This window comes from Girardinichthys multiradiatus, chromosome 11 (genome assembly GCF_021462225.1).
Source record: "Girardinichthys multiradiatus isolate DD_20200921_A chromosome 11, DD_fGirMul_XY1, whole genome shotgun sequence".
Taxonomy (NCBI): domain Eukaryota; kingdom Metazoa; phylum Chordata; class Actinopteri; order Cyprinodontiformes; family Goodeidae; genus Girardinichthys; species Girardinichthys multiradiatus.
In genome coordinates this window covers 25,186,963-25,214,937 of record NC_061804.1, presented here as the reverse complement: position 1 = coordinate 25,214,937, position 27,975 = coordinate 25,186,963, and the positions used below count along the sequence as shown (strand labels likewise).

Genomic DNA, 27,975 nt, shown 5'->3' with positions numbered 1-27,975 from the left:
ACTCGGATGGAGGTTCACCTTCCAGCAGGACAACACTAAACATGCAGAGCAGAGCTACAATGGAATGGTCTAGAACAAAAGGATTTTCATGTGTTAGAGATGCCCTAACAAAGTCCCAAGCTTCAATCCAATTGAGAAACTATAAAAGGACTTTAAAACTGATGGTTACAGACAGTAGCTTTATTTTTTTAAAGAACTAGCATAAAAATTTTAGTACAGATGTGCAAAGCTGGTTGAGACAGTCCTTAAATTATCTGAGGTTGTAGATGCAGCAAAATTAGTTTAGCAAAGTATTCACTCATGCAAGCTGAATACAAATGCACACTTCACTTTTAAAAAATTTCATATTTTCATTTGAAAATTGTCAATCATTTTCCCTCCATTTCACAATAATGTCCCACTTTGTGTCGGTTTCCACACTAAAAACAGAAGAAAACACATTGAAGTTTGTGGTTGAAATGTGACAAAATGGAATCGTAGCTTTATTTTGGCTTACAACAAGCATCTTCCAAGTGGGACATTGAGTGTGTTTTGTATCTAGACAAAGTATTTTGTAGCCAAAATACTGGACTGGTTTTAGACATGTAAACATCAAATATGCATGTTCTTTTAGAAAAGATGTTTAATAAATACTTAATCAAATATAATCGGTACTGTTAAGAGCAAACAACAATTTTTTATTTTTATGTGTAAATTCGATTTTTTTTTAATTACGAAAGTCAACGGATTAAATCTAAAGCAGATAGGGCTTAGAGTGTCCTCCACAATATTGATAATAATAACAATGATAATAATAATAATCACAATGAATGCTGGTAAAAGCATTTGCCCATGTTATTAGAAGTACTTTCTCCAACAGTCCAAAGACATGCCTGTTAGGTTAATTGGTCACTCTAAATTGCCCTTAGGTTTGTGAGTGAGTGTGCGTGGTTGTTTGTGTGTTGCCTTGTGATGGACTGGCGACCTGTCCAGGATGTACCCCGCCTCTCGCCCATAGACTGCTGGAGATAGGCACCAGCTTCTCCGCGACCCACTATGGAATAAGTGGTAGAAAATGACTGACTGACTGACTGTGTTTGCATAGATGGCTGAAAAGTATTACTAAAGCTTTCCAGAAAAATATAAGAATGGGCTCTTCAAATAGACACATATTATTTCTGCTTATTTTAAGCTTTTAAATGTCAATCTGCGAGTAAAGTGTGTTGAGTAACTCAACAAAGTAAATGCAGAATGTGATTTCTTAACTCAGCAAACACGTGATGCAATAATGTGGCACAATGTTGGGGAAAGTTAGCCAAACAAAATCATTTCATCACACAAAAAAGACAAAAGAAATCTTCAGAACTCTTCATCTTGTTTGTGCTACATTTTTACAGCAAAAAGACATCATAACACGAGGAAATACTCTCCAAAATGTCCATTTCATTTTTATAAAGTGGAATATGCTTAAATATTTATAAATATGTACACAAGCAATTTATGATCCAAAATGTAAGCTCAGACTTGTGCGTGTGAAGCTTTCTGGGTAAACATCAGTGCATCATTTATAAAATCATAAAATATTGAAACATTTTTTTAGTGTGGAAAATGCAATAAAAAATAGCCTTCGTATTTATAAAAGCATTAAATGAAGCTCAAAGAGCTGTTTAGCACATATTTAAATCACTGTTTTAGAGTCTGACTTGGTGCGAAAAATGAAGCTAAATAATAAAACCAGCTAATGCACCCCTGAGTCACAGGTTGTGAGCAATAAATGCAGAGCTGCAAGCATGCTCATCAGACGCTAAGGCTGTGTTGAATGCTTCACACTGAGAGCAGGGGAGAAGTTCCTCCTGCAGCTAAATCTACAGGCAGGACAGAGTTTCTTTTGTCCAATTGTTTAAAAAATGGATTCATGATCACTCAACATAACAAATAAAGGCAAAGGTTCAAAAATCTGCTCTTCATTCTTAAGGAGTTTGGTTGGGTTTTACAACAAATCAAGTTAGTCTAGTAGCTCTATCTAAGTTGTATTTGTTTGACATTTCAGTGTAGGGTTGAATTATCTTTAAAACACAATGTACTGCCAGCCCAGCCGGGAGAAGAATCTTGGTGTTTAATTAAATGGGTAATGGCACACAACTAGTGAACAAATACAACTAAAGAGATGTTAAGTGTAAAAAGGTGGACATGTTAAATAAAATAAAAAGTACTCGTTAGGCTTGAATCATTTACATTGCATCATGTTACAACCACAAACTTTATTTTATATTATTATGTTGGCTGAATATAAATGAATAACAAACTTTGAAGATTTTTACTTTTAAAAGATTTGAAACCGTGTATATTTGTGCTTCCATTTTACAATTATGCAATAATTTGAGTTGATCTATCTCATAAATTTCTGTTTTGAGGCTACAATGTGACAAAATGTAAAAAAGTTCAAGTTGTATTGATACTTTTGCAAGGAACAGTAAATATGGGGACATTGGGCTTTGTACCTAAATCCTTTACTTTTAATCTCTTATTTGTTGTATAAAATAAGTCAGATGCTCTCTGTGCACAACTTGTTGGCCTTTCCTGTCCACACTGCAACCAGACATAAAGTCTGTCATACAAAGACTTCCCTGCGTGGAGCTTTTTCTTGAGGGGGCTGCAGCGAGGGGCCAGGCAGCGGCACAGCTGTGCGTGTGTATCCGTCCAGCAGTGTGTCCGGCGTGGCGGCAGGGCTGAGCATTGAGTCAAAGTCGAAGCCCTTGAGAGGCAGAAGGGACAAAGTGAGGCCCCGTCGAGCTTTGGCAGCACGGTCTGGTCTCTCTCTCAGCTCCAGGATCACCTGAAGGAGAAGAAAAGTTCCTTCAGATTAGCAAGAAAACAACTGAGCTTCCTGCAAGGCGTTTGGAGGTTACCTCCACAGGCTGACGCTGAAGGAGGTCGAGGTCAAAAGATGTTCCAAAGAAGAACGTTTGACGTTTGAAACGCTCCAGGGTCCTCAGGCGGCGCAGGGGATTTTTGCACAAAAGCTGGAAAAAAAAAAGTATCATGATGCTTTAAATTAGTCAGACTATGATGTGATAGGTGTGAAAAAATGCTGTAAACAAAGAATGCTTTCAAAAAATGTAAGTATTAATCATTTACTTTCATCTATCAACAAAATGCAGTGAATGAACAAAAGATAAATCTAAATCAAATCAATATTTGGTGTGACCACCCTTTGCCTTCAAAACACCATCAATTCTTCTAGGTCCACTTGCACACAGTTTTTGAAGGGACTTTTGCATGTCTACACACTGAGGAAGTACCTCTGTTATTAACATGGAGAGCGATGAAGTGAGGCTGAGTGGCATTTCATAAGGAAAACACCTTACTTTCCTCAGCATACTGCAGTGGTCGGGTTCTGGAGGCACAGGGAACTGTAGAGGAACATAAAGAGACATATTTTAAGAATATAGTTTGTTTATTTAATCCATTTAACTTTTACAAAGCTCTTACATGACGCCCAAACCAGAACGTTTCTGTTTTTATAGCCTACTTTAGGCTCAGTTGTCCCCAAATGTCTACCTGTAGGTATGACTTGCATATCATGCAAGACTCATGGGAATTAACAGCTCACCTTCCCAGTAGCCAATGAGAAAAGCAGAATTCCCAGCGACCACCAATCGGCTGCATGGTTGTAGGGTCCACCGCTCAGCACCTCTGGAGCTGCAGAGCAGAAAAAGGAGAAACACAGAAGTTTTTTTACATTCACATCTTTACCTCAGAACAGAGAAAATTTAAAAACAACCCTCAAACTATTGGTGCATTAATGCATTACAGCATCCGCAGCTCTGGCAGTTTTTCCTCACCCATGTACTGGATGGTTCCACAGATGGTGAAGGCTCTTCCTCCTCTCTCCAGGCGACGGGACAAACCAAAGTCAGCCAAGCGGAGGTGGCCTAAAAAGGACCATTTTCTCAGCATCATTATAAGCATTTCTAATGATTCTCTAAAAACATTCAGCATACTAAAGCAGTTAAGACAAGGACATTGTAAACATTCTATTCTAATAAATTGCGATTTCATCGTAAAAAGTATGAAACGTGAATTGAGAGCTTGACAGTAAAGAGGCTCTGTGGTAGCTTTTGTGCTGAGTTTTTTGAGGTATGCCGCTCTTTGCTGGTGATTGTTTCACTTACCGTTGTCTGTCAGTAGAATGTTTTCCATCTGAAAGTAAGGTAAGAAAATCTAAATGAGTGTCTACTTGTATTGATAAATAAATACATACAGGATCTGTCATATAATAAGCCCCAGAATTAAAATGACACAGAGGAGAAAGAATAAACCACAAATAACTAAAAGGAAATCACACAAAGCCTGATAATGACAAAATAATAAAAAGAAGCAATTCTGAATGTTAAAAAAGACTTTGAATTCACAATATTTTTTATATCCAGCTAATTATGTGAGTTTTTTTTTTGTATTTGAACTAAATTTCTCAAATTTTCAGAAGCCCATTTTCAGTTTTGCGTGTTGTGTAATAATAAAAAAAAAATCCAAAGACATCAAACACATCAGTCCAAATGTGATTGTCTTTTAATTCACAGGACAACATTTTATTGGTCAGCAAAACAAATAACTTACAAAACTTTATAGTTAGAATATCAAATTTATCCAAAACTCAGATTCCAGTGGATCAGAATTACTTACATAAATCTGTACTTTACAGACATATTTTACATCTAACTTTTAAGATTGCACACAAGATGCTGAGATTTTTATTTTAGGACTAATATTGTTGTGGGTACAGAAATATCTTATTTTATTATTTGTATTATCTAAATCAAATTAATTCAAATACATTCAATTCAGCTTTAGTATTTTTGTTTTTTTTGTCATTATTGTAATGATTTTTGTCATTTCCCCAGTTCCCTCCATCTGTTCTTCTCTGACATTTGTCATCACTGTCTGTAGCTGTTTTGCTCTGAACCAGATGCAGCATGTTGAGCCATTACTTTGATAAAGTCAATAGTGCTCCAGGAGAAATACAGTGCCTTGCGAAAGTACTCGGCCCCCTTGAACTGGTCAACCTCTGATCCAATGTTGTCCCAAATGACTGATGATAATAAATAGAATCCACCTGTGTGTAATCAAGTCTCCGTATAAATGCACCTGCTCTGTGATAGTCTCAGGGTTCTGTTCAAAGCACAAAGAGCATCATGAAGACCAAGGAACACACCAGTCAGGTCCGAGATACTGTTGTGGAGAAGTTTAAAGCCGGATTTGGATACAAAAAGCTTTAAACATCCCAAGGAGCACTGTGCAAGCAATCATATTGAAATGGAAGGAGTATCAGACCACTGCAAATCTACCAAGACCAGGCCGTCCCTCTAAACTTTCATCTCGAACAAGGAGAAGACTGATCAGAGATGCAGCCAAGAGGTCCATGATCACTCTGGATGAACTGCAGAGATCTACAGCTGAGGTGGGATAGTCTGTCCATAGGACAACAATCAGTCGTACACTGCACAAATCTTGCCTTTATTTAAGAGTGGCAAGAAGAAAGCCATTTCTCAAAGATATCCATAAAAAGTCTCGTTTAAAGTTTGCCACAAGCCACCTGGGAGACACACCAAACATGTGGAAGAAGGTGCTCTGGTCAGATGAAACCAAAATCGAACAGTTTGGCCACAATGCAAAACGATATGTTTGGCGTAAAAGCAACACAGCTCATCACCCTGAACACACCATCCCCACTGTCAAACATGGTGGTGGCAGCATCATGGTTTGGGCAAGCTTTTCGTCAGGAGGGACAGGGAAGATGGTCAAAATTGATGGGAAGATGGATGGGGCCAAATACAGGACCATTCTGGAAGAAAACCTGTTGGAGTCTGATCCAAAACATAAAGCCAAATCTACAATGGAATGGTTCACAAATAAACGTATCCAGGTGTTGGAATGGCCAAGTCAAAGTCCAGACCTGAATCCAATCGAGAATCTGTGGAAAGCGCTGAAGACTGCTGTTCACGAACGCTCTCCATCCAACCTCACTGAGCTCCAGCTGTTTTGCAAGGAAGAATGAGCAAGAATTTCAGTCTCTTGATGTGCAAAACTGATAGAGACAAACCCCAAGCGACTTGCAGATGTAATTGCAGCAAAGGATGGCGCTACAAAGTATTAACACAAGGGGGCCGAATAATATTGCATGCCCCACTTTTCAGTTTTTTATTTGTTATAAAGGTTTGACACATCCAATAAATTTCATTCCACTTCACGATTGTGTCCCACTTGTTGTTGATTCTTCACAAAAAAAATAGAATTTTATATCTTTATGTTTGAAGCCTGAAATGTGGCAAGAGGTTGACCAGTTCAAGGGGGCCGAGTACTTTCGCAAGGCACTGTGTCTAAATTTCTTCATTTTGTAGAGAAAACCATTGTCACTGACACTGTAAGGCAACCGCACCCACCGTACTGTTTGTCTAGGCCATCAGGACAGGAAACACCCATCAATGCATACAGTAATTGCATATAATGTTGCTTTAACATACAAAAAAACAGGAAAAAAGTTATAAAATAAAGAAATAGGCTTTTTGGAACATATTTTAAGGTAGTAGATACATCTGTTCAAAACACTAATGACAGAGTATTCAGACTGCAAGGTCAAGTCAGAACAATACAAAATAATGCTTAATAAGCTCTGAACAGCAATTCACTAAGATAATGAATGAAGCAAACCAAGGCCAGACTAGTTCACAACTGAAACTTTAAAAGTGGAACATGCATTTCTAGAAAAAGATTGGGAGGTGAGAAAAAACTCTCTCCCTCCTGAAGACAAACTAATGGTAGAAAGTATTGCTTTTCTTTCTAAAATGTGCAGCACAATTTGTTGTTTTCCTACAATTAGTCATGTTGCATAAAACACCTTGTGTAAGGTTCAAAATGATTTGCCCAGTGTTTTGCAATATTATTGCACATGTTAAAAGAAGTAAGAAGTGTCACCTCCTTGATTGTCTTACCTTTACATCTCTGTGGATGATCCCAAAGTCATGCAAAAACCCTGTGAAACAAACATTAAGAAAAAATACAAGGACAACAACAAGGTTACTGTCTATAATGATGTGTGCTTCTAATCTGTAGGAGATCCTGTAGCAGTTCAGTTTTATTAAACCACTTTTAACAGTTAATACATTGGAAAAATTCAAAAAATGTTCAGAAATCTTTAAATAATGTAAGCCTTGTTTAGAATCATCAGTTAAATGGGGTCCAGACAGCAGTCATAGAAACTGATGAATGTGATTGTTTAGAAATATGCTCAGTTTAGATTTTGCTAAAAGAGGGTTCTAAAGATTTAGCATAAGATTTTTTTAAAGCACAATAAACCAAATATTATAATGTTAGCATTTTCTTAGCAAATCTTTCCCCCCTTTATGCTTCATATATACTCTGGCTCTAGCCTCTTCTTAATTTATGATAAGTATTATCATTCTTCTAAACGATTGCGTATAAGAGAAAGTTAAAAAAATAACGTTCTATGGAAAAAAAAAAAACAACAAACAACTACTTGAAAAGGTACCTTAAGGTGCTTGTTACCAGAATAAAACTTTCCCAGTGTTTTAGTTCCACTACTAATTTTTTACAGCATGTCTCACTGAGTAATAGCATTCTTCAGTTTAAAGACACCATCTATTTTTAATGCTTTACGTTATCCGTTTTAACAAAAAGTTTAACTGACTTATAAATCAGTGCACCTTCCTGACAGTAAAACAAACATGTTTATATTAATATGTAGCATACAAACCGAGTGCACATCCCAACTCTGCTGCAAATATTTGCACGGTTTTCTCTGAGAACTGACCAATCATCTGCCAGTAGGTGTAGAGGTCCCCTGTGCTGCAGTAGTCACACACTGTTGAAGCAGAACAGGTTTTAACAAGAGCCTCTAATGCCGTGGGACATGTGAGACGCACTGAAGAGGGGCAGAGGAAGGGAAAACCACTGGTAAAAAACTTAGAGAGGGGAAACTTGAGCTCAAGCGAAGAACAACAAAATATATTTTTAAAAAGAAATCAAGGAGAGGCTCTTCTGGTTTTCATAATACCATTGTGCTGTTGCTATTTAACAAGTAGCAGCATGGCTACGCTTTTTATTCAGAGGATTCTGGTTTAAAGCATGCAGCGGAGCCTTCCCTTTTGACTGTGGCATGTGTTTTCGTCGAACTGAAGTTGTCTTTTACCAGGGGGTGGGGAGGCAAACTAAATGGGTCACACTTTCTGAGTCAGTGAATAATTCTGCAAAAAGGGATAAATGCTCTGGAGGGAAAGGAAAAACTGCCACACAGCAACACAGTTGCACACTGTGGCTGCAGAACTGGTATGGTGAGGGTTGGAAGGGTTGGGAGCTTAGGTGCAATCCAGAATTTAAAGACCTGAACAACAGCACTTTAGTTATTATGCTCTGGTTGCTGGGTTTGGGATTGTGGGGAGATCCTAATTAAAATCACTAAAGCAGAGGTGACAGAAGGTAAAGTGAGGGGTTCTTGGGTTGTGTATCTGAGTACGAGTGGGTCACTGCTAGCTGGCTGACTCACTAATGTAAAGGTGGCGCTGAGTCTGCCAGCAGTCCTGGAGGTCGAGGACAAATGGGTGACGGACCTGACTCTGCGGGGGCAAAGGTCAAAAATTAAATTCCTGAAAAAGCTCAATCCTGAGGGTTCAGTTGCTTTGTTGTTTAGTTTTCACATCACTTTCTTTTGTGTTTGTGTGTGTGTGTATGTGTGTGTGTGTACATGTGTGTGTGTGTGTGCGCATGTGTGTGAAATAACTCAAAACCTCAGCAAGTCTGGGAGACAAACATGAAACTATAATGCAAGTAAATGGCACCAAACAACATTTCTTGAACTATTATATTCAAAACATTTCAGCCTAAAAACTCACAGGTTACTAAATATGAGATACCGACTGCACACCTGCTTAAAAAATGTTATTTTACTTTATTTTATTACAAATATTTATATTTTGAAATCTATTGTTATATGAAATATTCAATCATGCATTTATTTAAACATTATTGCAGCAAAGCAAAATAAGAATATTTTTAAAGACCTTCAGAGGCAGTGCTCACCTGAACTATAACTTCCTCTTTTGATTGCTCCAAAACCGCCAGTCTTAAAATCTCCGATTTAGGTATAACCTATTGGTGGACAAAAACAACATGCTGAGCAAAATAGATAAAACTAAAGTTTATGTTACATGACAATTGGGCAGTAACTTGAAATGCCATAAAAAGTCTTTACACCCCTTAAATGTTGTCACATTTAACTTAGTCAAAACCACAAACGCCAATGCATTTTACTGGAACATCATGCTATAGTGCAACACAAAGCAGTGCATGCTTGTAAAGTGGAAGGAAAATGCTACCCCAAGAAAAAGCTGGAAGTCTTTTGGGTATATCTCTAAAAGCTTTCTGCATTTTTAGACTTAAAATAGGTGAAGATCAGTCTGATTGGATAGAGAGAATATGTAAACATCAATTTTCAAGTTTCACCAAAAATTCCGATTAGGGTTTAGGTCTGGACTTTGACAAGGCTCCAAGACGATGAAGAAGATCACAGGCTTCAAGCAGAAGGAAGATATGGATGTCAGTAAGGGACAAATGAACTGAACACATTCAGTTCAGAAACAAGCTCAGCATCCTCCTCTCCGGCTCACAGCCAAAGAGGCATCCCACCCTCCTTTGACCCACAGCCTTTCTGTCACACCTCAAATGTTTTATCTTCCACCTCAGCCATGGACCCTTCTGCTTCTACATGTTTACCCTCAGCCATATCAGAAGATGCTGATGCTCCTTTTGCTTCCCCCTTCCACCTGTGTGTCTCAAGAAGTCAGGTGAAGAGACAACTGGAAAGATTGAACCGGAATAAGGCTGCAGGTCCAGATCATGTCAGCCCTAGAGTCCTGAAGGCCTGTGCAGAGCAGCTCTGTGGGATTCTGCAGCACCTTTTCAACCTTAGCCTGGACCAGAAGAAGGTTCCAGTGTTGTGGAAGAACTCCTGTCTTGTTCCAGTGCCAAATAAAACTCACCCATCAGTCCTCAATGACTATAGACCTGTTGCCCTGACATCTCACATCATGAAGGTCCTAGAGAGACTCCTGTTGGCCCACCTGAGTAAGCAAACAATAAACTATCAGGACCCCCTTCAGTTTGCTTATCGCTGTGGAGTTGGAGTTGAAGATGCCATCATACACCTGCTTCAACAAACCCACTGTCATCTGGACAAAGCCAGCAGCACTGTGAGGATCATGTTCTTTGATTTCTCCAGTGCATTTAATACAATCCAACCTGATTTGCTTTGTCAGAAACTCCAGAAGACTCAGGTGGAGGCCTCAACAATCTCCTGGATCAAAGACTACCTGACAAACAGACCACAGTTTGTGAGACTGAAGGGTTGTGAGTCTAACCAGGTAGTCAGCAGCACAGGAGCACCACAGGGGACTGTGGCATGGTGTGGAAACAATCATCTCATATTGAACGTGAATAAAACAAAGGAGATGATTGTAGATTTTAAAAGAAACAAGAATAGGTCAAACAGTATTTCCATCATGGGAGAAGAAGTGAAGGTGGTGGAGGAGTATAAATACCTCGGTGTTCACTGAGGAATGAATTTTAGGCCTCTTCTGGACAGCGGACCTTCTTCTACATTTTTAAACGTCCCCTAAATGCTTTGTTCCAAACCTCCAACTGGACTTGTTATGGATTTTTTCATAATGGCTTTTTTCTTGCCGCTCTTCTCTGGCCTGTCAGTTTAGGTGGATGGCCATGTCTTGTCAGGTTTACAGTGGTCTCATACTCCTTCCATTTTCAAATGATGGATTGAACATCTAATGATCCATAACATGTTTAAAGTTTGGGATTTTTTTTAAATACCAAACCATTTGAGCTTTGAACATTTGCTGGGTTCCTAGGTTTTCATGATACTGTTTGGTCACTAATGTTCTTTAACAAACCTTTGAGGCCTTCCCGAAACGTAGTAATTTTTAATTAGATTATATTGCACACAGGTGGATCCTAGTTAGTAATTACGGGGCCTTCAGTGACAGCAGGTTGTGCTGGATTTTATTTCGGGGCATCAGACTAAACGGGTCGAAATACAAATGCACATGTAGATTATTATATGTCAAAAATAACTGTTTGTGTAGGTTTATCACATAAAATAAGAATGAAAAGCAGTGAAATGTTTTGTTGTAACATGACAAAATGTCTAAAGGTTCAGTTCGTCTGAATAATTTCAGGAGGCACTGGACATGTTAAACACACTAAAAAGACTAAGGTATGAAAGAGCGTTTCAGACAGAAGGTATTAAGTGATGGGCCATAAAAAAGAAACATGTGATTTATGAATATCAATTTGTACAAGTCTATAGAAAAAGAAAATCTGTACCAATGAGCAAGAATATAAAACAGTTTGTCTGAATTAACACAGTACATTTGCATTATCATTGCAATATAAAATATTATAGTCACTACAAGCAATTGGCAAAATAGTGTTTATAAATAATAAATCATAACCTATGCTAACTGTGCATAATTCTAAATTAGGACAAAAATTGAGTGTTACTTCATGGCCAAAATAAGCTAAATAAACAAATTGAAATATAAGATTCAGGTAGCAGACTTACTTTAACAGCATATGTTTTCTGTCTGGCCTTGTCCTTCACTTTCAGAATTGGTCCAAATGAACCTTTGGCAATGTAACCCAGCACCTTATCAGAAAAAAAGAGTAAAGATCCAGAAAGACATAAAAGACAGACTTTCTGAAAAGTGACAGTTTTGGAACAGCTTTTTTTTTACCTGAAAGTGCTCGTGCCCAGGCACCGATCTCTGAGGGAATTCAGGCAGGAACATGGTAACGAACCCTGGCAGGCTCCACTCTGCTCTCAACTTGCCCGGACCGACTCCTGCCAACCTCAGGACGTGCTCCGGGACCTCGGGGGCCTTGCCTTGGAGCATTCGACGCTGACCCAGATGCAGGGCAGGCGGTGCCAGGCGACAGAGGCCTGCTGGGATAGACAGGCTCATGCTGGAGAGGAGACCTCGCCACCCAGACGGGATGTGCTCATCCTCCACCTCCCCTGAGGCCCTCTGATAGCGCAGAAGCTGGGATCAGGGACGTGGATGGAGACAGACACAAAATTTAGTAGGTGCTACATCTTCTGAATGAAGTAAGTGAACAATATAAGAGGACACAGTTTTACTCTCATTTGTTAAACTGAAAAACAATGTTTTTTCTTTACCTGTTGTATCCAAGAATGACTATTAGCACTTATCAAGGAAGGCATGCAATAACTAAAAGCTTTTTTCTCCCTCAAGGTGATGTGGAAAGAGCTCCTAGACATTAAAGAAAAGTCTTTAAATTGTTTCCTTTTTCTATCTAAAGAAGGAGATTTTCTTAAGAACTGCTTTATATCTACTTACAGCTGAGCTGCACAATACATGGATAACAGCATACTTTCAACTTGAGCACCATTTACACAGTTTCATTATCTTTATATTGTTACAACAACCTATCAGGGTGTTATTAAGTGCCTTGCGATGTTTTTCCACATTTTACAATCATGAATTTGAATGTATTTTGTTGAAACCTTATGTGATAGACCAATGCAAACTACTGCATAATTGTGATGTGGAAGAAAAAGAAACATGGTTCTTCAAAAATTTTACAAATAAAAATTGGTCAGAGTCAGTACTTTGTAGGACCACCCATCGCTGCAAATAGAGCTGTAAATCTACTGGGTATATATTTACCAGCTTTGCATGTCTAGAGACTGAAATTTGTTCCCATGCTTCTTTGCAAAATAGCTCAAGATCAGACAGATTGGATGGGGAGCATGTTTGAATATCCATTTTCAGAGTCTTTTCAGAGTCACAGATTCTGATATTGTGTTGACTGTGACAAAGCTATCCTAACACGTGAATATGCTTTGATCATTTCATTGCTGTAGGTTTAGGGTCATTGTTCTAGTGAAAGGTGAACCTCTGATCTCTGTCCCATACACAAAGTGTAAATGATTCTTCTTTTGGTTTTAGCTTTCTTTCAATAATATCGGACTTATTGCAACTGTTCCATAAAAGCCAGATTTGTGGAGGGCACGGTTAATACACTGCCTGGCCAAAAACAAAGTTGCCACCTGGACTTATATATATCTTTTAGCTGGCGACAAGTTATTTAACCCCAGCTGATGTAATGAGAAGCTTCTCATTTCTTAAACAACAATGTCGAAAGACACATCCTGTGGTCATGGAAAAGATATCAGTCTGTTTCAGAAGGGTCAAATCATTGGCATGAATCAAGCAGAGAAAACAGCTAAGGAGATTGCAGAAACACTAAACCTGGTTTGAGAATTGTCCAACGCATTATTAAAAACTGGAAGGATAGTGGGGACCCATCGTCTTTGAGGGAGAAATGTTTTGGGGAAACAAATCCTGAATGATCGTGATCACGATCTCTTAAACACTTGGCCTAATCAAATCGAAGATAAACAACAGTAGAACTCAAGGGTATGTTAGTGAAAGTAAGAGCATTTCCATACGCACAATGCAAAGGGAACTCAAGGGATTGGGACTGAACAGCTGTGTACCCGTGAGAAAACCACTGATCAGTAAGGCTGATGGGAAAAAAGGCTACAGTTTGCTAGGAAGCATAAAGACTGGATTCTGGAGGACTGCAAGAAGGTTGTGTGGTCTGATTAGTCCAGATTTACCCTGTTCCAGAATGATGGGCGTATCAGGGTAACAAAAGAGGCAGGTGAAGTGATGTGCCAGTCATGTCTTGTTCTTACTGTAAAAACCCTGTGGGGGCATTGCTATGATATGGGGTTGCTGCAGTGGGTCAGGTCTAGGGTCAGCAACATTATGTGCCCAAAGAATGAGGTCAGTTGACCACCTGCATATACAGTCATATTCAAAAAATTACAATATGTATTCCAACGAGGATTGCTTGTCAGCTTACGGGTATTTTTTGCAAATAACAACCTTTAACCGGGTATAAAACATACCTTTCAAAAAGCCCATGTTTGTGTATTTAAAAACTTTTTTTTTTATTCATCTGATGTAATATTCTTAATCTTAAATGTCACATTTTCATTAGCTGCAAGCATCCTCATAATGAACAGAGATAAAGGCTTGAAAATGTCAGTTTGTGTGCAGTTAATCTATATAATGTGTGTCACTTAATGATCTAAGTTACTGAAACAAATGAACTTTTCCAAAATATCCCAATTTATTGCATGGGTCTGTACTGAATGACCAGGTTATTCCATCAATTTTCTTCTTCCCTAACGACACGGGCATATTCCAAGGTCACAATCCCAGGATTCATCGGGCTGAAATTGTGAAAGAGTGGTTCAGGGAGCATGAGACATCATTCTCATACATGGATTGGCCACCACAAAGTCCAGTCTTTAACCCCATAGAGAATCTTTGGGATGTGCTGGAGAAGGCTTTGCGCAGCGGTCAGACTCTCTCATCATCAATACAAGATAGTGATGTAAAATTAATGCAACACTGGATGGAACTAAATCTTTTGACATTGCAGAAGCTTATGGAAACATTGCCACAAGGAATGCATGCTGTAGTCAAAGCTAAAGGCGGTCACATGAAATATTAGTGAATGTCCTTTTTTTTTTTTTTGGGTGGCGACTTTTTTTTGGCCAGGCAGTGTAGTTGTCATCACCAGATTCTCTCTGGGTGGAGTTCAGAGCCTCATCAGTCTAAATTTGAGCTTTTTGACAACAATTAATAACTGTGGCCCTACAGCGCACTTTTTTGTAATAGCTCCTGATGTTATCCTGCTTTTACACATTACAATCTGTGTCATTTATTGAGGACTGAGCGCCAACCCAGACCATTGCCATACTTCTTTTTTTATTTTGACATCCATGTTTTCTTTGTCTTTAAACAAAATGTTGCTTCAGCAGTGGTCTGACTAATTTTCATAGCCCAAAAGTAAATGTATCCAAATATTCGAGATTCTAAATTGTTTGGAAAATGCTGTACACCCTTGCAAACTCCAGTTGCATTATTTGGTCTATATTTGTAGGGCTAGTTTTAGCCAAAGACCCTGTTATCGTCCACCATTGTTGTTTAAAATGCTTATCACAAGTTCTAGTTCTTAACAGGCCTTTTTTTTAAAAATGAAAACGTAACAAGATTCATATTTTTCCATAATCTTGTATTTAATTTAGGAAAAATTTATGTTTGCTTATTCAGAGCTCTATTCACTGCATTTTGTGGTTTATATAAGTTGCTCCAGATCAAAACTTAGCACAGCATACAGGTTATCTCAAGGTAAACTGGGATTTTAGTCCTGCTTCATCTTTATTTTGCTTTCAACCTCAAAGTCTTATCTTAGCAACATTGCTGTGCACCTTGGTTATTAGTGAAGAAATCCAGTGAGCTGTTGAGCCTAAACAAACAGGTCTGGTTGTCTTGCGGTGTCTGTTTAGATTTGCAATACACATAGGGAAAAAAAGAGAGATTTTCCCTCCATTTTACTGGCTTAAAAGCATTTAAGACTGTTTCTGATTCAAACAAGAAAGTTAAGAGGTCATAAATAGGCCAAGATGGGGAGACCGGGTTTTTGTAATTACTTACAGTAATATTGGCAGTTTAATTTGGAATATTACAATCACTACTGTAAGTGATTTACAGTAATTACTGTAATTTTATTTGCATACAGTATTACAACTGTTTTTTTATTTTATTTTTTATTTAATGTATCCAAACTAGTACTGTTATTCATTTACACCATTGAGCACAGATCTCAGGCTGTTTTTGGTTAAGTTAAAATAGGGAACACATCTAAAACACATTTACTGCCACATCATAGTGCATTAGAGAGACAGGGTGCAGCAGACCTAATGTATCAATATTTTTATCAGCAAATTTTTTTATTTTTTTTACCTTCAAGGTAAAAGCTTGATACTATGGGGAAAAACACTGTAACAAAATGTAATCGATAATGGGGGTTAACCCTTAACCAAAAATGTTATACTTTAGTTTAGTACGCCGATTTAAAACAAGGTTAATGCGGCCGTTCTTGGCTGAACAGGAACCGTCTTGGTATCCTGGACACCAAACCATCGTCATAGAAACAGGGAACCACGTAGAGCGTCACACCTTAGCAACCAGGAGTTTCATTTCACTCACCTTCCTGTTTTTACTTCCGTCTGCCCCCATTATTATTCTTATTATCAGCGTGACGGGACATCAGCGATGTACGCTCGGTCAGTGCGACTCCAGTGCTGCTCCTCAACCAGCCTCTCAATCTGCGCCGCAGGACATCCACGTCTCATTTCCCAAGTCCAACGCACACAGAAGGCTCAAATGAATGGCCTACAGAAGCAAAGCGATATTTCTCAAAATCATCAAGTCATCTGGCCTACCGATGTAAAAATATGAGCGATATGGCGACATAAAAACAAGTTAATCCCGAATGTGGGCAACGACAGAGCAAATCCGCCCACTCAGTGAGTTTAGCTCCCTCTGCTGCTAGGGTGTAATTAAAACTATCCATCTAAATTCTTCTGAATCATCCATCCATTTTCTACACCTGCTTCTTCCATGCATCTGAATCCTTTTCACATAATTATGATTACCAGAAATCCACGAACATATAAGTAAACAAAGAAAGCATTCAGTGGAACCTTGTGAGATACCCTCTAAAAATAAGCCGGTGCTTGCAGAATCGTCTAGTTTTAGCTTGCAAAAGGTAAACCCACAGGGTAGCATTAAAGGAAAATGCATTACACCCCATTTAGTCTGATACCATCAAGTAAAATCCGGTAAAACCAAAGCTAACCTATTTTGCCAAGTCAACTCATAACATGATAATCCGATTATTTAAAACATTTAAGTAAATACAAACATGAGTAAAAGTTACCAAGCCATGTACATACCTAAAATAAATGTAATAAGAAACCCTGAACAAGTTCATTTTGCAAACCTGAAGGCTTCAGATTTGTTAGAGCATTAGTGAAAAAGCAGCATCATAAAGCTCAATGAACACAAAGTTTTGAAGTTTAAAGCAGGAATAGGTTTTAAGGTTTTAACAGTCAACCCCAAGCTCAAGCTGCACTGTCTGGTGGGAAAATGTGAACTCTACAAATCTGGTGTTTATGGAAGAGTGGACAGAAGTTATAGGAAGACCCATTTACAGTTTTTAAACGTATGGGACATAGCAAGCATGTGGAAGATGGTCAAAGGAGAACAAAATTGAACATTCTGGCAAACATACAAACCACTGAGTAGCATTACACTGCACATCACGTTGAATACACCATCACCACTGTAAAACATGGTGCTGGCAGGATCATGCTGTGGAAATGCTTTTCTTCAACAGGGCTTTGGGAGTTGATTAAATACAATTTGTTTTTCTTCCTATATGCAGTTAAGCCCTGTTTTGCATAAAAATTTGGGGTTGTAGAGTAAAAAAATGAAAAACGCTACATTCACACAGCAGGTCTTGATGCTAAATTCATATTTTTTTGCTGATCAGCTTGTTCTTTTGCATGGTTGTTCAAACTATTTAAGTGCGACCACCATCAGACTTCGGTCTGAACTGTTTACAACCCCAAATCGACTTGCATGCTGAGAGGAATTTTGACGTCGCACAGCAGCACACCGCTTACAGAAGGAAAAATGGATGTTGGTGTCTAGGTGTAATTCTTTAAGCTGTTGAGCAATGGGAACAGACAATATCACCACATCCTAACAAGATGAAAAAAGGTAAGGAAAAGGAGACAACTACAGGGGTTGGACAATGAAACTGAAACACCTGGTTTTAGACCACAATAATTTATTAGTATGGTGTAGGGCCTACTTTTGCGGCCAATACAGCGTCACTTTGTCTTGGGAATGACATATACAAGTCCAGCACAGTGGTCAGAGGGATTTTAAGCCATTCTTCTTGCAGGATAGTGGCCAGATCACTATGTGATACTGGTGGAGGAAAACGTTTCTGGACTCGCTCCTCCAAAACACCCTAAAGTGGCTCAATATTTAGATCTGGTGACTGTGCAGGCCATGGGAGATGTTCAACTTCACTTTCATGTTCATCAAACCAATCTTTCACCAGTCTTGCTGTGTGTATTGGTGCATTGTCATCCTGATACACGGCACCGCCTTCAGGATACAATGTTTGAACCATTGGATGCACATGGTCCTCAAGAATGGTTCGGTAGTCCTTGGCAGTGACGCGCCCATCTAGCACAAGTATTGGGCCAAGGGAATGCCATGATATGGCAGCCCAAACCATCACTGATCCACCCCCATGCTTCACTCTGGGCATGCAACAGTCTGGGTGGTACGCTTCTTTGGGGCTTCTCCACACCGTAACTCTCCCGGATGTGGGGAAAGCAGTAAAGGTGGACTCATCAGAGAACAATACATGTTTCACATTGTCCACAGCCCAAGATTTGCGCTCCTTGCACCATTGAAACCGACGTTTAGCATTGGCATGAGTGACCAAAGGTTTGGCTATAGCAGCCCCGCCGTGTATATTGACCCTGTGGAGCTCCTGACGGACAGTTCTGGTGGAAACAGGAGAGTTGAGGTGCACATTTAATTCTGCTGTGATTTGGGCAGCCGTGGTTTTATGTTTTTTAGATACAATCCAGGTTAGAACCCGAACATCCCTTTCAGACAGCTTCCTCTTGGGTCCACATTTAATCCTGTTGGATGTGGTTCGTCCTTCTTGGTGGTATGCTGACATTACCCTGGATACCGTGGCTCTTGATACATCACAAAAACTTGCTGTCTTGGTCACAGATGCGCCAGCAAGACGTGCACCAACAATTTGTCCTCTTTTGAACTCTGGTATGTCACCCATAATGTTGTGTGCATTTCAATATTTTGAGCAAAACTGTGCTCTTAACCTGCTAATTGAACCTTCATATTCTTCTCTTACTGGTGTAATGTGCGATCAATGAAGACTGGCTACCAGGCTGGTCCAATTTAGCCATGAAACCTCCCACACTAAAATGACAGGTGTTTCAGTTTCTTTGTCCAACCCCTGTATTTACCATGGCATTTTGTAGGGCAGTGACTGCTACTTCTGTAGAGAAGTGTGTGTGGATCCGCAGTCGGAGCCAGGACAATGATGTCAAAGTCGGATTAAATGTGACAATACCGTTCAGACAGCGGAAGCTTTGAAAACCATCGGATACGCATCCGATTTAGTACCACATATAGAAGCTGCACAATTTTGATTTTCCTGGAGATGAAATAAACTGGAATTGGGTCCCTCAGACTGCCATAAGAAATTGGATGTGAATAGCATATGGGTAAAAAAAAAAAAAAAAAAAAACACAACATGTTACCAACATGTTAGCGCATTTAATGTTAAATATATATACATATCTGTACCATTTTATGTTTCTAGTTTATAGATCTCTCCTCTGGAGTATTTGGGGTAGGATTTTGTTCAGTGAATTATTAGATTGTTAAAAAATAAAAACATATTGTGCATAAAAAGAAAACCACAAAATGAAGAAAGTCCAACCAGCCATTAACAGCACAAGTGCCTTTTATTTGGGACCTAAGAACATAAAAAGCAAACAAAGCCATCTGTACTTTCTTCTTTCACATATGTTGTTGATCAATGCAACCAGAGGTTGTCTACAAAACAAACCAAACAGTTGAGCTTTAAATAAACAAGTAGAAAAGATTTGTGAATGCAACAGGAACATCACATGAGAAGCTTTAGGTTCAGTCATCATCATCAAAGTCCTTGTTGCCCCGGGGAGCTTTGGGACCACCTGCTGGTTTGGCCATGATGATCTGAAGAAGAAAAAATATATAATGAAATGTAAATCTTTACCCAAAAGGAAATTAAAGCACTGAGGTCCATGCAGCTGCTGAAATGTCTCAAGGAAAGTTGTCAAAGCAGGTCTGCTATGTGTCCTTGTAAGATTATTATGTTCCTAAAAGGAACATGTGGCTTTACTCCTATGGTCAGATATAGCCCAAGTGCTAATATTTATACAGCAAAAATCTCTAATTTCTATCAACCGAGCATCTCAAAAATATTTTCCAAATGTAATAAAAACAGAATTACGCAAAGTACTACACTATCCTGCACTGTTTCCAGTAAAGTGCATGCAGCATGCAATCACGCCATTCACCTTTTTGTGCAAGTTCACACAGTGGCAAACCTAGTGTTGTTATTTATAGGCACACTTGGAAAAAGCTGAATCTCTAATAAATGTATTTGTGTGAAATTCAACATTAGTAGTGACAGTCCAAACATCTTGCAACGTCTGTGTTCTGTGTGCGAGTACGTTTTACGGTACATTTTACACACATTCGAAGACCTACTGACAGAGCGGTTTGCGAGTACGCCCTCTAATGGTGGATTTCAAAATGATCAGGCTCTTCATCCCAACCGTCTTTGTCCCAGTGGCCTCTCTGCTTGGGAGCTTTGGGTCCCCCCGCAGCCTTAGCCATGATGATCTGGATCATATACATATATGTTTGTATAAAATCTGGCTATTACCACGTAGACTGGAGGAAGACCCATATAAAAGTAAACACCTTCCATAAACTCATCTATTTTCTAACTAAGTGAGGTTAGAAAGCAGTTGCTTTCAATATCAACTACAATAACTCTTATATTGTTCATATGTAGCGTGAAGTGTTTTTATACAGACCTGATCCACTCTCAGCACTGTTATGGCAGCATTGGTGGCTAGCCTGATGGCCCAGTGTTTCACCAGGTAGGGGTCCAGAATGCCGGCCTCAAGCATGTCCTTCACAGCCGGTCCATCTCCCTGCAGAGAGCATGACACCCACACCATCTGATGCTTCAACCGGTAAAATTACTGGAAAAATAATTTCATCTCCGTCTACTAACCTCGATGTCAAAGCCGATGTTTTTGTTTCCCTCGTGGTGCGCAGAATACAGTTTAGAGAGGAGCTCGTTCCCCTTCACTCCGGAGTTCTCAGCCAGGGCACGCGGCAATGTCTCGAAGGCTTCAGCAAACTTTTTAATGGCATACTGGTCCAATCCAGGGCAGGACTACAGGAAGAGACGAGAAAGGAGACAGGTAATTCATCAGGTAGAGATGGTGTGGAAATCAAAGGACAAAAAGCAGAAATCAAATCTCTAATACCTCTCCAAATGAGGTGATCTGTTTGGCCAGCTCAATCTCTGTGGCTCCTCCTCCAGGAACCAGTCGTTTGTCCTGGAGATGGGAGAAAATGGGAGAAACTGTAGCAGCTGTGCAGACGGAGCTTTGTTAATACTATAAGTACACGGGCCTTTATATTACATATGTAACTTACCCTGACCAGAACCTTGAAGGTATTGACACCATCATCCACAGCCCTCTCAATGTCATCCATCAGGTTGTCAGTGGAGCCTCTGATGACCACGGTCGAGATGGTGCCGTCTTCCTTCTCTGTTGAAAAACACACCAAACAATAAGTCATGCATGAAAATCTCTTGAAGGATAAATCAAGTTTGAAAATGAGAATTGAGTAAAAAGCGACTTGCCATGTTTGAAGACCACCACCTGAGTGTCTCCCACCTCTGTTAGGTAAACGTTGTCACAGTGACCAATCTCATCTGGAGTCGGAGCCATCTAGGAGTGCACCACATTAAGGTCAGTTTAGTTACAATTCTCATATCTGATGATGGTAAAACACGGGTTCACAAACCATTTTGGGCAGAGCCACAGCTCCCACAGTCTTGCATAACCTCCTGAGGTCCCACTTGGAGTTTAGCCTGAAGGAAAGATTTAGTGTTAAAACTTCACACATGAAAATACAGTCAATAGCTCTCTCCTAAGATGAATGGCCTAGTCTTAGCCATTGAAACACCTCTATATTTTTCCTTTTAGCTGTTCTGTTGTGTTTGGGATCATTTTACCATTAAAAACCTGGTTTGGGAGTCTGAGATGTTCTTGGTCATCTCAACAACTGAAGGACAAACAAGCTCAGATCATCATCCCTCCACCACCGTGCTTAACAGCTGATATGAGGTGTTTGTGTTAATATGTTGTGTTTGGTTTTCAGCAAACATGACACCTCGCATTAGGACCAAACCTCTCTAATTTGTTCCAGTTTGTCCGAAGAAAAACTGGAACAAATTACAGAAGTTTAGTGATTTATTCAGCAACTTTGCAAACTGAAGTCCTGCTGGTTTATTCTTTTAACATTGGGCCTTTTTCTAATTGTGCTGTCCTGAGCTTCAATAATTAACATTGAGAGCAGGCAACAGTCTTAAAAGTTGTCTACTTCTAAAAACAGCTTTATTAGTAATAACATTATGGTAAGAGGTCTGGTCCCACTAGCTGCTGTTTAGTTAATTAGTGCATTTAATTAGCAGCATCTTGCTGCTGCGACTTCCCCGTTAAATCACATGATTGTTCGAGAAATGGAAAAGTCCAGAACCCTTTACACTATGACCCAATATGTAGGGCATAAACAATTAATGAATTATTGAAATAATTTTTAACCATTTTAGTAATTGAATAATCATTAACTGGATTATACAGACTCTACAACAAGCCATTTGCTGAAAGAACAACTCACCAAGAGCAGTAATTAGGCCAAAATTGTCCAAAAAATATATCCAGTTTGCATTCAAGTTAAAAACCTTCTTTGTCTGTAAATATGCTTTATCCAGAACTGTTCAAGTGACATAGCTTTAGCTTTACCTGGTTCAAATTCTGTAAATAAATCTATTAAGCTTCTTTTGTTATCCGATTATTAATTTAAAAAAAAGTCGACAGATTAATCCATTAGCAAAATAATCATTCGTTGCAGCCCCACGTAAAACCCTAAATAAAAAGACGGTGTAGTTTGTTTTCACCCTATCTGTAAATTCTTTCTTTGACTGTAAATCCGATTCGATTACCTGAGCTCATGTTCTTACCTGACCACCATCAGCTTGTACTTGTTGGCGTAGTGCAGAGCCATGTCGGCCACTTTGCCACCGGTAACCACCACGTTGGCTCCAGCTTCTTTGATAGCCTTCACCTGAGCCTCCATCAAGTCCTCTTCCCCCTTACTGAAGTTCAGGAGTTCCTGTGCATTATTTATCAACACGGTGCCCTGAGGAAAACACAGCCCTGATGTTAGCAACCAACTGGAAAGCTTCAGTAGGATTTAAACAAATAAAATGCCTCTTTTTACTCTGACGGAAATCCAAAGATGAGGCTCACAACGAACGACGGAGCTTTGACATAAAATATTTTAGTAAATTGAAGCTCTGTGACTGAACCAAAATAAAGGACACGGGAATGACACTGAAGCAACTTCATGAAATCCGTTCATCATTCATTCTGCCGTATAAGTACCGGCAAGATAATGTATTTTCCAACACCATTAATTATCATAAGCAAGACACCAGCTTCTGGCAAGGTTCCTGAGGAATCTTAGTCCCACTCTTCATGTGCAAAGAAACTGTAGTATTCATTGAAAGATGGATTTAATGTTGAATTTGGAAAAAAGTCTTGGAATATTTGATTTATTTATTTAACCTGTTAAACTAATGAATATTAAGACTATTATGGAACCTTACGTGGGTCAGGGACATTACGTAAAGATACCCACGTTTTCCCTGTGCTACAGGCACATATTTAGATCAGTTGTTGGGGTTTACATGCTGCTGTGTTCCCCTGCTAAAGCAGGATGAGGATAAAACCCATTATTAATAAATTTATGTGTAAAGGTTGTTGATTTGTCTTACTGTAATGTTAAATAAGCTTAATTTGAAAACCTATTGATCTTACTTATTCACTTTGCTCTGTAATGCCATTTCAGAGGAAAAAAAACAGCAGTTATTTGTGTTGTCATTATTCTAAAACAGTAAAGTTATAAATCCTTTATAAAGACTCAAATTATCCTAAATTACATACAATAGCTATACAGTGTTGCAGCAATACTGTACTGATATTTTTAGGGAAACAATTTAAAAAGAAATAGATTTGGCCCAGCAGGTCAGGTCAAATTTGAGCTACAAAAGGCAGAAAGTAAGTTACTGGTCCTTTTGCATAATTGACAGTTTTAATAGGTGGTACATCAGGCAAGCAAATGAAACAGCCCGGGACGATTGTAAGGAGTAGGTGAGGCGATGGCAGGTGGAAGCAGGGAAACAACATCACAAAGACAGCAACAAAAAAACAAAAAAAAAGGAAAATAATGACAACAGCAAATAGCGGAAACGCTGATTTTATAAGTCCTTGTTACCTTGGTCTCCGTCACCATGCAGTCGAAGGGGCAGGAGAACACTGCGATCTTGGCGTCTTTAACAGATGTAACGTCTCCCTCTACCTCCTTCTTAAAGACCATGCCATGAAGCACGGTGGATGCCGTCACCCCACAACCCTAAATAGACAAAACATTCAAATACTTGCGAGAAAATAACTACAAACCTTAAAAGAACCAGCATTAAACAAGATCAACTCCTCACCATAATCTTGCACACTCTGACGTTATCAACATTGAAATTGCCGGACTCTGGGTAAATGGACACTAAAGAACAAACCAAACAGAGAAGGTTAGACACTGTTATCTACACACGTTTTGAAAGACGAGCTAATCCTCGTTAAGGTAGTCTAGGTTGCTAACTCACCACAGGCCTGAGCGATGAGGTTGGCGAGGAAGTCTTCGTTCCCGTACTGTTTACTCATGACCGCCGTGCGGATGAGAGCCGTGGCCTCGTTTATGTCGTGGAGGTTTTTGGCAGAGGAACATATGCAGTCTTGCAGGATCTCCAGGGTTTTTTTACATGCCTTCTCATAACCATCAATGATCTGAGGCCAGAGGAAAATGTATAATGATGAAGTGGGGCTTCATGTGCTTTCTTTTGGGGAACATTCAAAGCTGGCCACATTTGTTGGCATTCCAGGTACGGATGGGGAAAAGAACGTTTGACATCTCACACTGAAAATCTCATCTTTTGTTAGAGTACAGGTCACTGAGTGAGGATATAAACATGTTAAATACAAAACCATTGGCGGCACAATTTATGGTACCTCTTATAGTTGCTAATAAATTAATGCATCTGAAGCTTTTTACTTTTTTTTTTAAACTTTCCTTTTTTATGTTGATCAGAGTTTCTTGATACCCGTTTCTCTTCTAAGGGCCCTAAGACCCAAGTTGAAAATAATTAATATACAGTTACTTAAATTATTATCAAAGACTGCTTTGAGCTTCTCCAAACCTCCAGCTGTTTAAATTCATAATATACTCATACATTTAATTTACTTAATTTTTATTTAAATAAATATTATTTTTTTCCATGGCATTATAAACTCTTTGTCATACCAAGAGATTTGAAATAGAAATCCAGTTACCTCTGTCAGTAAACTGAAAATGGGTCATCACAATGATACAAAAAAAGGGGAAAATCAACACAGAAATGGTTCACCAGACGCAAAATCAATCTTCTTTCAGGGACATCCCAGTTCCAAGAGAAGATAGGTCCAAGACCAACCTTGGTCCTCAAGACCTGGTGCCCTGCATGTTTTAAATGTTCCCCGGCTTCAACACATCTGAATCAAATAGATGGTTCATTGCAAAGACTCTGCAGAACTTGATTGCATGCTGAGGAGGTAATTCGGCCATACATTCCTCTGTGTTGGAGCAGGAACACATCTAAAACAGGCAGAACACTGGCTCCTAAGGATTGGAGTAGGCCACCCTGACTTAGAATTGCAGGGGATGGAGAAATGCTCTAAGATCTCTCTTTGTAAGCTCCCCAAAATTGTGAAATGTTATAGGAGAAGACTCCAAGAATACGAAATATTCACAACATGGGTACCAATACATGTGGCATCAAACTAGTAAAAACATTAATGTTTTTTCTACTCTAAATAAATGTATTAAAATTAAGGCTTGGTTTTTTTCAATATTTTGTCAGTGCTAGATTATGCTACTGCAATGACAGTAAACATTAAGTATTTTGTTCACACATCTTTACCAGGGCTGCCAGTAAATGTGATTAACACTGTTTAATATAATGTTTCAAATTTAATATTCTAAGTCACCTGTCAGGAATACATCTATAAGCCAGAGCCAATAAACTTCCATCGGTTTTTAGTTTCCCACATTAACTCTCATACAGCCGCCCAATGGTATGCCATCTCACCAACTACAAATGTTCAACAGCTACATCTGATCACCTCTGACACAGACAAGCCCATCCTCAGCAGCTCTTCAGCCAGCTCCAGCAGAGCTCCAGCGAACACCAGCACCAAGTTGGTGCCGTCTCCTACTTCCTGCTCCTGCATGTGGGATGCCATCACTATCATTTTGGCTGCTGGATGTTGCACCTGAACAAAAACGGTGCATAGAAAGAGACACATACATTTGCACATTTATCAATTATTGAGTAGATTTTCAGCAGACAGGAGATGATGTTTAGAACAGATTCTTCACCTCAAGTTCTCTGAGGATGGTTGCTGCATCATTGGTGACAAACAACTTCTCCAGGTGGTTGATAACCATTTTATTCATACCTGGAAAACACCATATTGACAGTTTAATAATTGCCTTTGAATTTAATTTTGGAATTGTATTGCTAATGTCTTTGAATATACTCTTGTTAGAGGAATATGCTTACCATTGGGTCCATATGCAGTGCGTGTGGTCTGAGAAAGCTCCTTGCAAGCTCTGATGTTACGATAGACTGCCTCTTCAAGTCCTGAAAAGTGCTGTATCGACATAAGAAAATAATACATTTTTTAAACGGCTCCATTAATATAAAGTTTAAGAATTTTCAGTTATATTAATAAAACAAATTCTGTTACATTTACTATGAATTTACAGAACATGTTTCCTTTCAAAAAACATTTAACACTTAGCTAGTTGGGTTTTATTATTTGTATGTTTAACAGATTATTGATTAAACTGATGAAGATTGGATATTTAACTTACTTTGTGTTACTTAGTCACATTCAGTTTTAAAATTAGTAACTCTTAAACTTTTTAAGGGTTACTATATACACATTTTTAAAAGTATCTCAAGTTTTTAGATCTATCTACCTAGAAAGTATTATTTTTTTGATTAATCGATTAATAATCAGATAGCAGAAGGTGCTTAATAGGAGATTTTGTTTACAGGATTTGTACCAGGAAGCTAAAACTATGCCACTTGAAGAGTTCTGGATAGAGCATTTTTACAGACAAAGAAGGTTTCTCATCTTAAATGCGAAATGCATCCATTTTCTTTTACAATTTCTGCCTAATTACTGTTCTGATTGAATTCTTTCATTAAATGCCATGTTTTGGAGCCTGCATGCTCCAGTTAACGATTATTCCATTACTATTAGTGGACGATTATTTCAATAATCTATTAATCCGATTAATTGCTTCAGCCCTAATACAACATGTATGTATGAGACATGAAGGGTTGTCAGCATCAGACTCTCAGTGGTGACAGCTAACTGTAGGCTAACTGGGTGTGACTGCAGCTTCACAATCATTTATTACTGGAACATCGTCATAACCAACAGACGTAGATGCTGACATGTACGCTGATCGGGAAATGTCACTGAAGGCGCTAAAAAACCGAATTGTGTGCATTATTACAGCTGCGGGACCGCTTTCCTCCAGCGGCCTGCTTCTTTCTAGAAAGCTCCCACATGACTGTGAATGAACATGCTAACTCATGGCTAACATTAGCTAGCACGCTAATTTACAATTCGCCCTGTTTAAAGTGCGCCAATAGGTCTATTTGCCTATTTATTCTGACCTTTGCGCCATCCTTTAACATCTGGGCGAACCCCGGGGGTTTGGGGACGTGGAGAGCCATTTTTTCCGATGTATTGCAGCCCCGGTATCCTAGAGAAGGTGTCCGCAGCGTGTTTTCAGCTCGGGGTACAAAGCCGGAGAGACGGAGGAGGTGCAACCTGAAACGTACGGGTACCAACGTGGGACAAACGGAGCGGTTCTTCTTTCAGCTGATCTGACCAGGATACACCACATGAGGGCAGTACTTTACTATTAGAAATGCTCTTCT

General features: G+C 39.1%; 2 protein-coding genes across 2 annotated transcripts; both read right to left on the bottom strand.

Moving 5' to 3' along the window:
• Positions 1-446: 446 nt before the first annotated feature.
• rskrb (ribosomal protein S6 kinase related b) lies at positions 447-16,599 on the bottom strand. Its single transcript, XM_047378815.1, has 13 exons — positions 16,158-16,599; positions 11,802-12,107; positions 11,630-11,713; positions 9,076-9,144; positions 8,543-8,612; positions 7,754-7,861; positions 6,972-7,012; positions 4,155-4,182; positions 3,825-3,914; positions 3,593-3,681; positions 3,282-3,392; positions 2,889-3,002; positions 447-2,815 (listed from the first exon to the last, which is right to left on the bottom strand). The coding sequence occupies exons 1-13, from the start codon at positions 16,185-16,187 to the stop codon at positions 2,591-2,593; spliced, it is 1,365 nt and encodes a 454-aa protein (XP_047234771.1). The 5' UTR covers positions 16,188-16,599; the 3' UTR covers positions 447-2,590.
• A 2,916-nt stretch (positions 16,600-19,515) lies between these two features.
• On the bottom strand, positions 19,516-27,866 carry cct8 (chaperonin containing TCP1, subunit 8 (theta)). The gene is made up of 15 exons (XM_047378316.1): positions 27,709-27,866; positions 26,578-26,668; positions 26,394-26,473; positions 26,138-26,287; positions 24,586-24,766; positions 24,424-24,485; positions 24,201-24,338; positions 22,885-23,063; positions 21,666-21,732; positions 21,502-21,589; positions 21,291-21,406; positions 21,119-21,190; positions 20,860-21,024; positions 20,657-20,776; positions 19,516-19,787 (listed from the first exon to the last, which is right to left on the bottom strand). The coding sequence occupies exons 1-15, from the start codon at positions 27,766-27,768 to the stop codon at positions 19,716-19,718; spliced, it is 1,641 nt and encodes a 546-aa protein (XP_047234272.1). The 5' UTR covers positions 27,769-27,866; the 3' UTR covers positions 19,516-19,715.
• Positions 27,867-27,975: the final 109 nt, after the last annotated feature.